Source organism: Podarcis melisellensis, assembly GCF_964234715.1.
Source record: "Podarcis melisellensis genome assembly, chromosome: 5".
Lineage (NCBI taxonomy): Eukaryota > Metazoa > Chordata > Lepidosauria > Squamata > Lacertidae > Podarcis > Podarcis melisellensis.
Genome location: NC_138537.1, coordinates 86,542,620 through 86,554,684, shown reverse-complemented (window position 1 = coordinate 86,554,684; position 12,065 = coordinate 86,542,620). Strand labels below are relative to the sequence as shown.

At 45.7% G+C, this 12,065-nt stretch overlaps 1 protein-coding gene across 10 annotated transcripts in view; it reads left to right on the top strand.

The window, feature by feature from the left end:
* PAX2 (paired box 2) overlaps positions 1–12,065 on the top strand; it is a 143,450-nt gene that overhangs the window by 62,461 nt on the left and 68,924 nt on the right. For all 10 annotated transcript variants that reach the window (XM_081913730.1, XM_081913732.1, XM_081913733.1 and 7 more), the window contains one exon: positions 10,084–10,203. In XM_081913730.1, the coding sequence (XP_081769856.1) occupies positions 10,084–10,203 (120 nt within the window). The remainder of the gene's footprint in view (positions 1–10,083; positions 10,204–12,065) is intronic.

Genomic DNA, 12,065 nt, shown 5'->3' with positions numbered 1-12,065 from the left:
ATCCAATTTTTTTTCTTTAAATTTTTGAGGGGTCCCCAAGAGAGTGGGGCCCTAAGCTATAGCTTGTTTAGCTTATACGTAAATTCGTCACTGTACATGTGCTATCTACACCTCTAAAAGTAAAGGTAAAGGCACCCCTGACCATTGGGTCCAGTCATGGCCGACTCTGGGGTTGCAGCACTCATCTCGCTTTATTGGCTGAGGGAGCCGGGGTACAGCTTCCGGGTCATGTGGCAAGCAGGACTAAGCTGCTTCTGGCGAACCAGAGCAGCGTAAGGAAATGCCGTTTACCTTCCCACCACAGTGGTACCTATTTATCTAGTTGCACTTTGACGTGCTTTCGAACTGCTAGGTTGGCAGGAGCAGGGACGGAGCAACGGGAGCTCACCCCGTCGCTGGGATTCGAACTGCCGACCTTCTGATCGGCAAGTCCTAGGCTCTGTGGTTTAACCCACAGCGCCACCCGTGTCCCTGTCTACACCTCTAGCTCACACCAAAGGGCAGCGCGAAACAAGCAGGAACCCAACAGGTGCAAGGAGACACCTTTATTAGTCCGAGTAAGTGGTATAGATTCCAACGTTTCTTTAAAAGCAATTAGCTCTTCTCCAGGGGACTGTCAGAATCAGGATTAGCTCAAATCTATTGCAGCCTCAGCTGCCACGGAGGGAGTCCGTATGTCAGTGGCTCATTTTGGAGCTAGTCATCTAAGAAACTGTAATAGATGTAGCCTATTTCTTTTTCTGTCAGGCCCCTGATGAAGAGCTAATTGTTCAAAAGAGGTTGCGATTTATACCTCTTGGTTGAATACGCTCGTTCCCTGCACCTGCTGAATTTCTGGTTCTTCTGAAGTTAGGTTCCTGCTAGTTCTCAACCGGCAGTCTTTGTACATACTGATGTTAAAAATAGTGATTGATATATATATATATAAATTATAGTATAAATTAGTCTAGCAAATGAATTGGTTAATTATTGCAACCCTAATTTATATATTTGGATCCTGATACTGACGGTTTTGTAGTTGTTTTAAACTGTTCTGTTGATGTATCTGGGAATAGCTCATATTTTCCCCAAATTGATTTCTAAAAGCACCTTAAAGCTATATTTTCTTTCTGACAATAGTCATTTTGCTTACTAGATGGTTAAATTTTCTATGGTTAAGGTATGGGAAACAGTCGCCTTTGCAAAGGTGGCAGGTGACCGCAGTGCAACTTGCGACTTTGTTTAATTATAATTTATTAACAGATAGAATAGCAAGCAGAAAGCCAGTCTATCAATTAAAGGTGTTTATTAGAAAGCTTGTCAGGAATTTCTTGATCAGAAATTTAGTAAGGGGAGGTTAGTTGCTCAAAACCTGCCATCACCAGTCTTGTCCCAAAATGCACAGCTAGAGGATATTGTGTGTTTTGTTGGTTGCAAATTAAGATGTTTTTGAGCAATGTGTTCCAGTACATTATTTTGATGTGGGGAGTGCTGCTGGAATGGCTTTCTAATTCCTGCTTAAGATCTTAGTGGTGTACTGCATTGAACAGTACCCCTTCTGGGGTACTCCTTGCAGACCGAGATTACTCTGTGTCCCAGAACCCCTAAAATGTGCAGAGATTCTGCGGCTAGCTTAGGTATTCCTTGGCAGATAAACTGAGGAAGGAGGGGTTCCCCAGGGGCAGAAAATTTAAAAACCACAGCAGCGAGGGGTTTTATGGTGGTGGTGGCAATGGTGATGAGATGCCCGGCAGTGATTGGCTGTGGTTCCCTGATGTGACAGAGGGGAAAGGCAAGTGGAATAGGCCATAGCTGTCAACTTACAGATTTGAAAATAAGGGACCAGCAGCCAAAATAAGGGATGTTCCAAGCACAGGTATATTCAACTTCTGAGCCCCTCCGAGCCAAAGGCAGAAAGCCCAGCCAGCAGCCAAATGAAGCCTCAAGCCGTGGTTCCCACAGGACAGCAACCCGGCAAAGGGGATGCAGCAAGGAAAACCACCGTCACCTCTCCGCTGGGAAGCCCTGAGCAAAGGCGAGTCCTCAGGCAATGCAGCCGATTTGATTGGCACAAGGCATGCAAGCTCCACCCCCCAGTCGTTATTAGACTCCTTATTGGGTGAGCAATGCAGCCAAGCAACACAGTTGGAGCCTCCCTCCTCCCTGGCTGGCAGGGAGGGAGGGAGGGAGAGGAGCTGCTTCCTTTGAAACCCGGGAAATTTAAGGGACATCATCAATAAGCGACAGCAGCGGGGCATGGCGCTGGGATAAGGGACTTTCCCGCCAAATAAGGGACAGTTGGCAGCTATGGAATAGGCTAAGGTTATTATTGCCTGAGGCACTCTACCCAAAAGAGCAACTGGGCCTAGGAAAAGTGATGCAGAAGGAGGTGCATAAGAAAGGGTAAACTTGAAGGAAAATGGGGGGCTGAAGCTAAAAAGACGCAAGCAATTGCATGCTACATCAGCTGAAGTATAGTGTTCAGTTCACGAGAAGCAATGGCACCACTCTTTGGTACTGGAGCAAAATGTCCAGTTCTGGGCACTACAGTTAAAGGAGGACATCAACCAAGTGTAATGTCAGGCTTTGGGGAAGCGGCTTCCTCCCTCCCTTTAGCTGTGGATAAGCAGAACAAAGCAAAAATAGTCTCTTACCATTTAAAGAGATTTTAATGATCACAGCGAAAGAACAAAGAGTCTATTCTCGGAGTAAAGGTGCTCCCAATTAAGGTTTCCACCCACTTCCCCCCGAGTCATTTCCTCGTCTTGCAACCTGATCTCGCAACCGCTGTGCCTTCTGTGCAGCTACCTTGTCTAATCTATGTGACCTTGGACTGATCGGCTGGACATTTTCCAGCGAACCGGAGTCCATTAACACACTCTCTCTCTCTCTCTCTCTCTCTCTCTCTCTCTCTCTCTCTCTCTCTCTCTCTCTTCTGGTTCTTCTTCTCCTAGCTGTTCACCACCCAGTTCTTCCCAACTTTTGTCTTCAGAACTGTGCCCCTCTGCAAACCACTGTTCCAATTTTATACTGTTCCACTGCTTCTGGGCAGCTTCAGGATCCTGGTTAGGAGCAGGGGAAGGGGGAGGCTCCCACCATTCCTCCTTTGTGCAGCCCTCCTCAGCACGGTCTCTGACATGTAATGTACCTGGAGGAGAGCTACAAGGATTGTGAAGAGCCTAGACAGCAATTCTTGGTGAAAAGTTGAAGGAACTGCCTTTGTTTAGTCTGGAAGGGGCAGCTAAGAGGCAATAAGATAGCCACCTAAAAATATTTTGATAGTGTCTCATGGATGATGGAGCTCTGGAGGGTAGGATGGACCTGCATAGAGTAGGATTCAAATTAATGGGTTCACATTATAAGAACTTTCTGATGGTACAAGCTGCTTATGACACTGGGCCTGATGGTCACCTGTCAGGGATGCTGTAGTAGCACTGAACTTCCTACGGAGGACCTTAAGGTCCATAAATAGCAACACCCTAGAGGTCCCAGGCCCTAAGGAAGTCAGATTAGCCTCAACCAGAGCCAGGGCCTTTTCAACACTGGCTCCGGCCTGGTGGAATGCTCTGTCTCTTGAGACCAGGGCCCTGGGGGATCTGATCTCTTTCCGCAGGGCCTGTAAGACAGAGTTGTTCCACCTGGCCTTCGGCTTGGAATCAATTTGATTCCCTCCCCCTCTTCTTTTTTCCTTTCTCCTCCTGTGATGGAACTCCTATTTGGGGACTTCCCTGGGTTTTTTCTGGCCCATGTAGGATCACAGTCTGGATAGTTAGCCTTGGTGAAGACTTGACGTTTTCATCCCCAAAAAAGTTTTTGATTTGAATTTCCATTGAAATGAGGCTGTATTTTAATGTTTTAATATTGTATTTTAATCTTGTTTTTAAGTTGTATTTCAATCAATTTGCTTTTATATCAGGTGTTAGCCGCCCCGAGCCCAGTCTTGGCTGGGGAGGGCAGGGTATAAATAAAAATATTATTATTATTATTATTATTATTATTATTATTATTATTATTATCATTATTAGCAGGGGGACAGGTGAAACGACCCTAGAGATGCCTCCCAACTCGGTGATTCAATTAATATGGCAATTCACGTTCCACCAGCATCAATTTTCAGCATTGCCAGCAGGGCAGGCTGGTTGTTTCTGGGGACCCTTGAGCAGAGGATGTCAGTGGGCCCCTTTCTCCCTTCCTTTCTTCCTTAAACCACACTCCTCCCTCCCTCTTGGGCTCCCCCCTTTAAAGTAAAACAGACCTTGAATAATTGGCAACCCCCAATGTCAATGTTTCCATGGTGTTTCAAGCATACGCGGTTTCACTTAAACACGAGGTGCCTTGGAACGTAACCCTAAATAGAGAGCTGCCTGTGATCAGTATGGCAAACTGAATAGGTCTACTGAGCAGAACCGGCCTGCCTGTGGGGCAAAGTGAAGTATCTCCCTCAGGTGGCAGAAGTACAAGCGCTGGCACCCTGCCCACCCCATGGCATAGTGCACAGTGTCGCCGCTCATCTTCCCTGCCATGGGGCGGAGAACACTGAGATCCAGCACCGAGGGCCTTCTGGTGGTTCCCTCATTGCGAGAAGTAAGGTTACAGGGAACCAGGCGGAGGGCCTTCTCGGTAGTGGCTCCCGCCCTGTGGAACACCCTCCCATCAGATGTCAAGGAAATAAAAAGCTATCTGATATTTAGAAGACATCTGAAGGCAGCCCTGTTTAGGGAAGTTTTTAATATTTAACGCTGTCTTGTTTTTAACACTCGATTGGAAGCCGCCCAGAGTGGTTGGGGAAACTCAGTCAGATGGGCGAGGTATAAATAATAAATTATTATTATGATTATTATTATTATAGCAATGCCATGAGGTGCGCCCTAACTCTCTCCGCGTTTGGCAACGGGTTTGCAGTGTTCAGTTGCTGGCAAAAGTGGGCCACAGCGATGTGGGGAGATGGCTGTACATTCCCGTTTCGCCTCAGGTGCTGAAACAGGACAGGCCGCCCCTCCTAATGAGACTCGTTTAAGTTGTGTTAGGATGCAGATACATACCTGGGAAGGAAAATGGGATTTTGCTGGTTAGTTGTATAGTCATGTGGGAAATGTGTTGTTTAACTGGGTGACACTTATCAGCAACAGGGAGCTCCAGTAACCAATGACAGTGGTACCTTGGTTTGCAAACGGCTTAGTTGTCGAACAAATCGACTCCCAAACTCTGCAAACCCAGAAGTTCTGGTTTGCGAACGTTTTCGGAAGCCGAACGTCTGGCGCAGCTTCCGTTTGAGTGCAGGAAGCTCCTGCAGCCAATCAGAAGCCACACCTTGGTTTTTGAATGGTTTTGGGAGTCGAATGGACTCCTGGAACGGATTATGTTCTAGAACCAAGGTACAGTAGTAGTGGCACCCGCCCTGTGGAACGCCCCCCCCATCAGATGTCAAAAGAGCTAAACAACTACCTGACACTCAGAAGACATCTTAAGGCAGCCCTGTTCAGGGAAGTTTTTAATGTGTGACATCTTAGTGTATTTTTGGTCTTTGTGGAAGCTGCCCAGAGTGGCTGGGGAAACCCAGCCAGATGGGCGGGGTACAAATAATAAATTATTATTATTATTACACGCTTGTTTGGAAGGAGTGAGCCTATGCAGGGCATATTCCCATGAAGACTTTCGCTGTTAGCCATTCTGTGACTAATATTTACCTGCAGTGTAATAGGCTCTTGAAAAATAGCGGGTATGTGTCAGTGGTGTGTGGGGAAATTTTTCATAGGAGAAAGTTAGGGTCAGAGGCACCAGCTTGTGAGGGGGATTGTGGGGGGGCCGACATCGCAACCCCCCGTGTGTGAGCATCATGCCTCCCTCCCTAAGGCAGGCAGAAGCTTCCTGGATTTTGGGAATGAGGTGTCAGGCCTCTGAAGTGATGCTGGAGCCTTCGTACTCCTTTCAAAAGCTGGGTGGGCTTTGGGGAAGTGGCAGTAGGGTCTTGGCCTCATCTAAGCATCGTGCCTCGCCCCCTCCCCAGACGAGCAGAAACTTCCTTGTCTTTGGGAAGGACGCACCGGGCTTTAATACTTTAATACTCTGATTTACCAGGAACATTTAGGGGATTAACTTAGCCCCCATAGTCCACTGACCACATGCCACTGGCATGTGTGTGTTTCAAACAAGCAACTTCACGGCTCTCGCGTTCACAGAAAGCTATGTTCAAAAGTATGGTGTTCATTTACTGCTAAAAAATATAGCAAGCAGGAGGACTTGGTCCAGAGGAGGGCAACCAAAATGGTCAAAGGCCTGGAAACGATGCCTTATGAGGAACGGCTAAGGGAGCTGGGCATGTTTAGCCTGGAGAAGAGGAGGTTAAGGGGTGTATGATAGCCATGTTCAAATATATAAAAGGATGTCACATAGAGGAGGGAGAAAGGTTGTTTTCTGCTGCTCCAGAGAAGCGGACATGGAGCAATGGATCCAAACTACAGGAAAGAAGATTCCACCTAAACATTAGGAAGAACTTCCTGACAGTAAGAGCTCTTTGACAGTGAAATTTGCTGCCAAGGAGTGTGGTGGAGTCTCCTTCTTTGGAGGTCTTTAAGCAGAGGCTTGACAGCCATATGTCAGGAGTGCTCTGATGGTGTTTCCTGCTTGGCAGGGGGTTGGACTCGATGGCCCTTGTGGTCTCTTCCAACTCTATGATTCTATGAGATATTTCAGTGGCTAAGAAATACAACTGGTGAACTTAGAAGAGTTTCTTTCTTTAACTGTCATTCAAAAATTATTTTAACTTCGACATGACAGGTTGGGCCAACAATTGCCCTGCAGTAAACTCAAACTTCCCTAAGCATTAATATGTCTTATTTTTGTAACATGAAATCTGATTGAAAAGAGTTGCAAAGCTGCTCTGAGGATGGGAAAGGTGAACTTGTGGCGTCACAGGCACTTTGCATAACATTTGCACATGCTAATTGATGCAAATTTCGAAGGATTGCTATAATTTAAATAGTGAGGGAGATTGGGACCAGGTGATCTGGGTCCCTACTTCCTCTGCTCTCCAGGCACTAACTGCTCTCCCTTCCAATAGTTCTCCATCATTAAATGGTACCCAGACTGGACAGGCCTGCAAATGGAGGATGTCTTCAAATGCGGGAAGACTGTTCTCTAGCTCAGACATCTCCTCAAATGCAGGACGATGCTCATTAATGGCTTGGACAGTCCCCACTCTTGCACTGCTTTGCCGTGGCGCAAAAACCTTGTGTATGCCTCCTTAAAAAGAAAAAGAAAGAAAACGGATGTTTTTATCCAACAACTCTGTTTTATCTGCTGCACTTAACTCTGCTGTTACGCTGTATTTTGCTTTTGCATTTTATTGCATTTTGTGGTTCATTTTAACTGCTGTTAAGAACTCAAAATGATGCGTAGGCACAAATACAGCAAATTATGACATAACTAACCTAACGTAACAGGCACCTGCCAATCAGTGCTGATGCACAGAATAGGTTTTCTTTGAATTGGCTTTTATTGAGCTTAACGCCGGATAAAGAGGTAGCTTTCTAACTGCAAGCCACAGATCTACTTCACACAACCCAATAATATTTAGAGGAGAGTTGTTTGCGGCCATTTTGCCTCCTCTCTAGTCCTTCTTGCTCTCCCTTCAAGGTTTGCTCCAGGATTCCTGATTAACCAGGAGTTCTAACCAATAACAAACCAGTCCAGCTGGGGTCCTTTCAGAATGGCTTCACGGCTCACTTTAGGTTCTGTTTATATGCTTGGTTAGAGCATGGCGCTGATAATGCCAAGGTTGCAGGTTCGATTCCTCCGTTTACATTCCAGGGGGTTGGACAAGATGGTCCTCAGAGTCCCTTCCAAATCTATGATTCTATACTTGATATTCAGTGTTGGAAAGCACCTATTTTGGCTGTCTCAGGGGGTGAGGCTGTTGGGGGAGGAGAGTGGCCCTTTCAGATTAAGTTCCTGGGGATTCAAACTTTCTCTGCTGGAAGACCTGTAGCTGGGTTGGGTCAGGGAGAGGCCTAAGGGGACAGACTGTAGGACAGGGAGAGGCCATTTGCCTTTCAAAGTGCATGTACATAGTTCAATACATCAACAGCCTTTATGAAAGCAATACTTGAAAAAGGCTGTGGACCGCATGTCATGAGGAAAGAGGCCCTTTCCCCCCACATGCTCACCCCCCACAACTGGAATAGGTGCTGGGAAGTAAACTTCCAGCGGTTGGGGCATTTTCAGACCAAAAAAATATGGTGGCTTGTTTAAACACTCTTGGACTACTGCAATGTGCTCTACATGGGGCTACCTTTGAAGGTGACTCAGAAACTACAGTTAATTCAGAATGCAGCAGCTAGACTGGTGACTGGGAGTGGCCGCCAAGACCACCTAACACCAGTCCTGAAAGACCTACATTTGCTCCCAGTACGTTTCCGAGCACAATTCAAAGAGTTGGTGCTGACCTTTAAAGCCCTAAACTGCCTCGGCTCAGTATACCTGAAGGAGCGTCTCCACTCCTACCGTCCAGCCCGGACACTGAGGTCCAGCTCCAAGGGCCTTCTGATAGTTCCCTCACTGCGGGAAGTGAGGTTACAGGGAACCAGGCAGAGGGTCTTCTCGGTGGTGGCACCCGCCCTGTGGAACGCCCTCCATCAAATGTCAAGGAAACAAACAACTACCTGACTTTTAGAAGACCTCTGAAGGCAGCCCTGTTTAGGGAAGTTTTTAATGTTTGATGTTCTACGTGTTTTTAATATTCTGTTGGGAGCTGACCAGAGTGGCTGGGGAAACCCAGCCAGATGGGTGGGGTATAAATATATTATTATTATTATTATTAATAAAATGTGGGTTTGGCAACCCATGTGTTTAGCTACCATGTAATTCCGCCCTCTATTGACCATGAGACTGGCATCTAGTTTGCGACAGTTCTACTATCCAACAGTATAAGCGAGGACACACTTTAGAAGGTGAGCAGGATGACAATGGGCCGCAAATAGGGCTTTAATTATGGGAAGGGGTGTCAGGAAGCTGGAGAGTCCTTTAGCGAAATCCACAAACCAAGTCCCCAAGTCCCTAAATTTAACTATATCATATATACCTGTTAGAAACGGTTGCCAAAGGCACCATCACAAAAGTTAAGAAGGCTGCCCAACCCTCAAGTGTTCCTTCTGTAACTCAAGCACTGGTTGTAAATAATATCTTCTCTTATGTGAGCTGCAGCTGCAGGTTTAACTCCTCTAAAAGTTACTGTCCCCCTCATGTTGCAAAATTCAAATCTTCCCTATCGGATCTGAATATTCATTCCCTCTCTTTCACCTGCCTACCCACCATGCCTAGTCTTGTGGAATGCTCTTCCAACGGAGATTCAGGAGGCATCTTCAATTTTTATGCATTTCCTGAAAACGTTTCTAATCTGCTAGGCTTCTGCAGACAGAGAGAGAGGGAAAATATATATTCTTTTTACAGTTAGACAGTGATCTATGATTTTAGTTTTTTATAGGAGAAATATATATTGTACAGTGCTTTGATTTTTTAATTATTATTAAAAATGCATTATACACATTTCCATTCTGAAAATAAGTAAATAAATCCTACACACAACGAAGTCTTGTAAAACACAAACCAAAATAGACATACAGTGGTACCTCGGGTTAAGAACTTAATTCATTCCGAAAGTCTGTTCTTAACCTGAAACTGTTCTTAACCTGAAGCACTACTTTAGCTAATGGGACCTCCCGCTGCCACTGCACGGTTTCTGTTCTCATCCTGAAGCAAAGTTCTTAACCCGAGGTAGTATTTCTGGGTTAGCGGAGTCTGTAACCTGAAGCGTCTGTAACCCGAGGTACCACTGTAGGCGAATTCGATTGCAGAGCTGGGGTTTTCAGCTTACCAGGAGAATTCTAGCCAGCCTTGAACATACTGAGATAGGTTATGTGACAGAAATAAGTGTTTTGCCAAGGATTTACGAGCTATGTTGACAACTGAAAAGCATTTTTTGCGAAGGGGTGGGGTCTCCCTTAGCGGGGTGAGCAGGACCACCTTTGGAGAGGCTAGGGTGTTCTCCTGTAGCTTTTCTACCTTCTGCTTTCCTCATGGGCCTCTCTCCCTTTTCATTTTGTCCAGTTCCCAGTACAGCCTCCCCTCCCGTCTCCAGTGCCTCCAATGATCCGGTGGGCTCCTACTCCATTAATGGGATTCTGGGGATACCTCGGTCGAATGGAGAGAAGAGGAAACGTGACGAAGGTAGGGGGAGGGAGGGGTTCATCCTCCCTTCATTTATTTCCTTTTTCTTTCTCCCCCCTTTGCTCTGCCCCTCTCATTCCCATTCTCTTTGACCTCCCTCTTACCACCCCCTAAGCTCCAGTTTTGGACCAGGATTCACAGGTGCTTTGCATATTGGATTAGTCATAGATTAGGGATGGTTTCCCACCACCACCAGCACCACCACAACAACTCGACTGGCCCGGAAAGTCTTTCATGACCAGCTGAATTCTCGTTAGGAGGCAAAGCCAGCCGATTTCATTCCCGGAGCCAAGGCACAAACTCCCCTCCCGGTTTCTAGGTTGAACCTTGGACTCACACCAAGGTGGCTCATCCAGAATTTCTAATCAAAGGCAGCAAAAGGGTGATTCTGGAAAGATCCACTTTGTATACCCCAACCCCCTAGCAATATTTAAGACAAGAAACAAAACCTGGCTTTCAGGGCCAGGGAAGAGAAGGTTTAGGAATGTGAGAATTGTTTTTAAGGAGAGAGAGAGACAGCTGTTGTGTTTTGGCACCCTACAAATAAAACATGCATTCAGAATTGAAAAACGGGGGGGGGGGGGGAATATACTCCTCTTTTTGCCAATCTCTTTAGCTCATGGTTTGCAAGCCCAAAATGAAAGAATTTAGTTGTGCAATGTATTTGATCTATGTGATCTTCTACAGATTAGCTTCTCTGGTGTCTCTGCCCTTAAGTCCTCCGCAACTGGACCTAATGGTCAGGGGTCCTTTTAGGCTTTGCACACTGATGAATGTGATTTTTTGGGAAGCATTCAGAAAACGGTAGAGATATAATTTCCTTTCTTTCCGGAAGGGTATGTTTTTATGCGCAGCACCACAACTAATTCATAGTCTTTCACTAGGCAATGGTGACTGTTGCCTATACTATTCCATCAAATGCTGATCCCCACATGCCAGGTACCAATAACACTTCCTGAAAATGTAGATGGTCTCCGTTTGTTTCCAGCTGGTATATGCTCAGTGTTTGTTGGCATGAACTGATATGCGCACTCATGTGCATCAATGATATGGGGAGAACTCTGTGCTTATAAACACAGTGAAAACCCTTGGCTTAAGCTTGAGATTCATGTGTGAAACGATACCGTCCAGATGAAAATTGTAACTAAAAAAAAAAACTGAAGAAAAAATGGACGTGGGCAAAGGAATTGCTGGTGGCAGGACTGGCATAGGAGCTGGTGGTGAGGCTGAGGGTGTGATTTGTGATCAATGCTCAGCAATCGCTGGTTCCCCTTCTGCAATGCAGAACAAAAAACACTGGAATTACGTGGTTGTTGGAAAGATAAATGAATGAGCGTACAATGTGCTTCGAACATTCAAAAAGCACTATATAAACTAACACTGTTGTGTTGTTGTTCTAATCAGTTTTGAAGGGCTGCATGGACTCCTGAGAGATTAATGGCACAATTGTATGTCTACTAAGTCCCATAGAATTCAATGGAACTTGTTGCTAGGTCAGAGAAGACACCTGAAAGTAAACTTCAATGGGACTTACTTTTAAGTAATAATAATAATAATAATATTTATACCCTGTCCATCTGGCTGGGTTGCCCCAGCCACTCTGAAGAGGCTTATGCTGCCAGGCTACAATTCAATGTTTATTTACCTCAAACCACATCAAACCCATCGAGACATATAGAGGATTATAAAACATTTATGGCGACATATGCTTTTATTTTATTTACTTATTGTGTTTATATCCCACCTTTTTCTCCAAGGAAGCAACCCTGTGAAGTAGGATAGGCCGAGAGGCAGTAACTGGGCCAAGGTCACTCAGTTAGTTTCTTGGCGAAGGGAGAATTTGAACCCTAGTCTCCCACTAC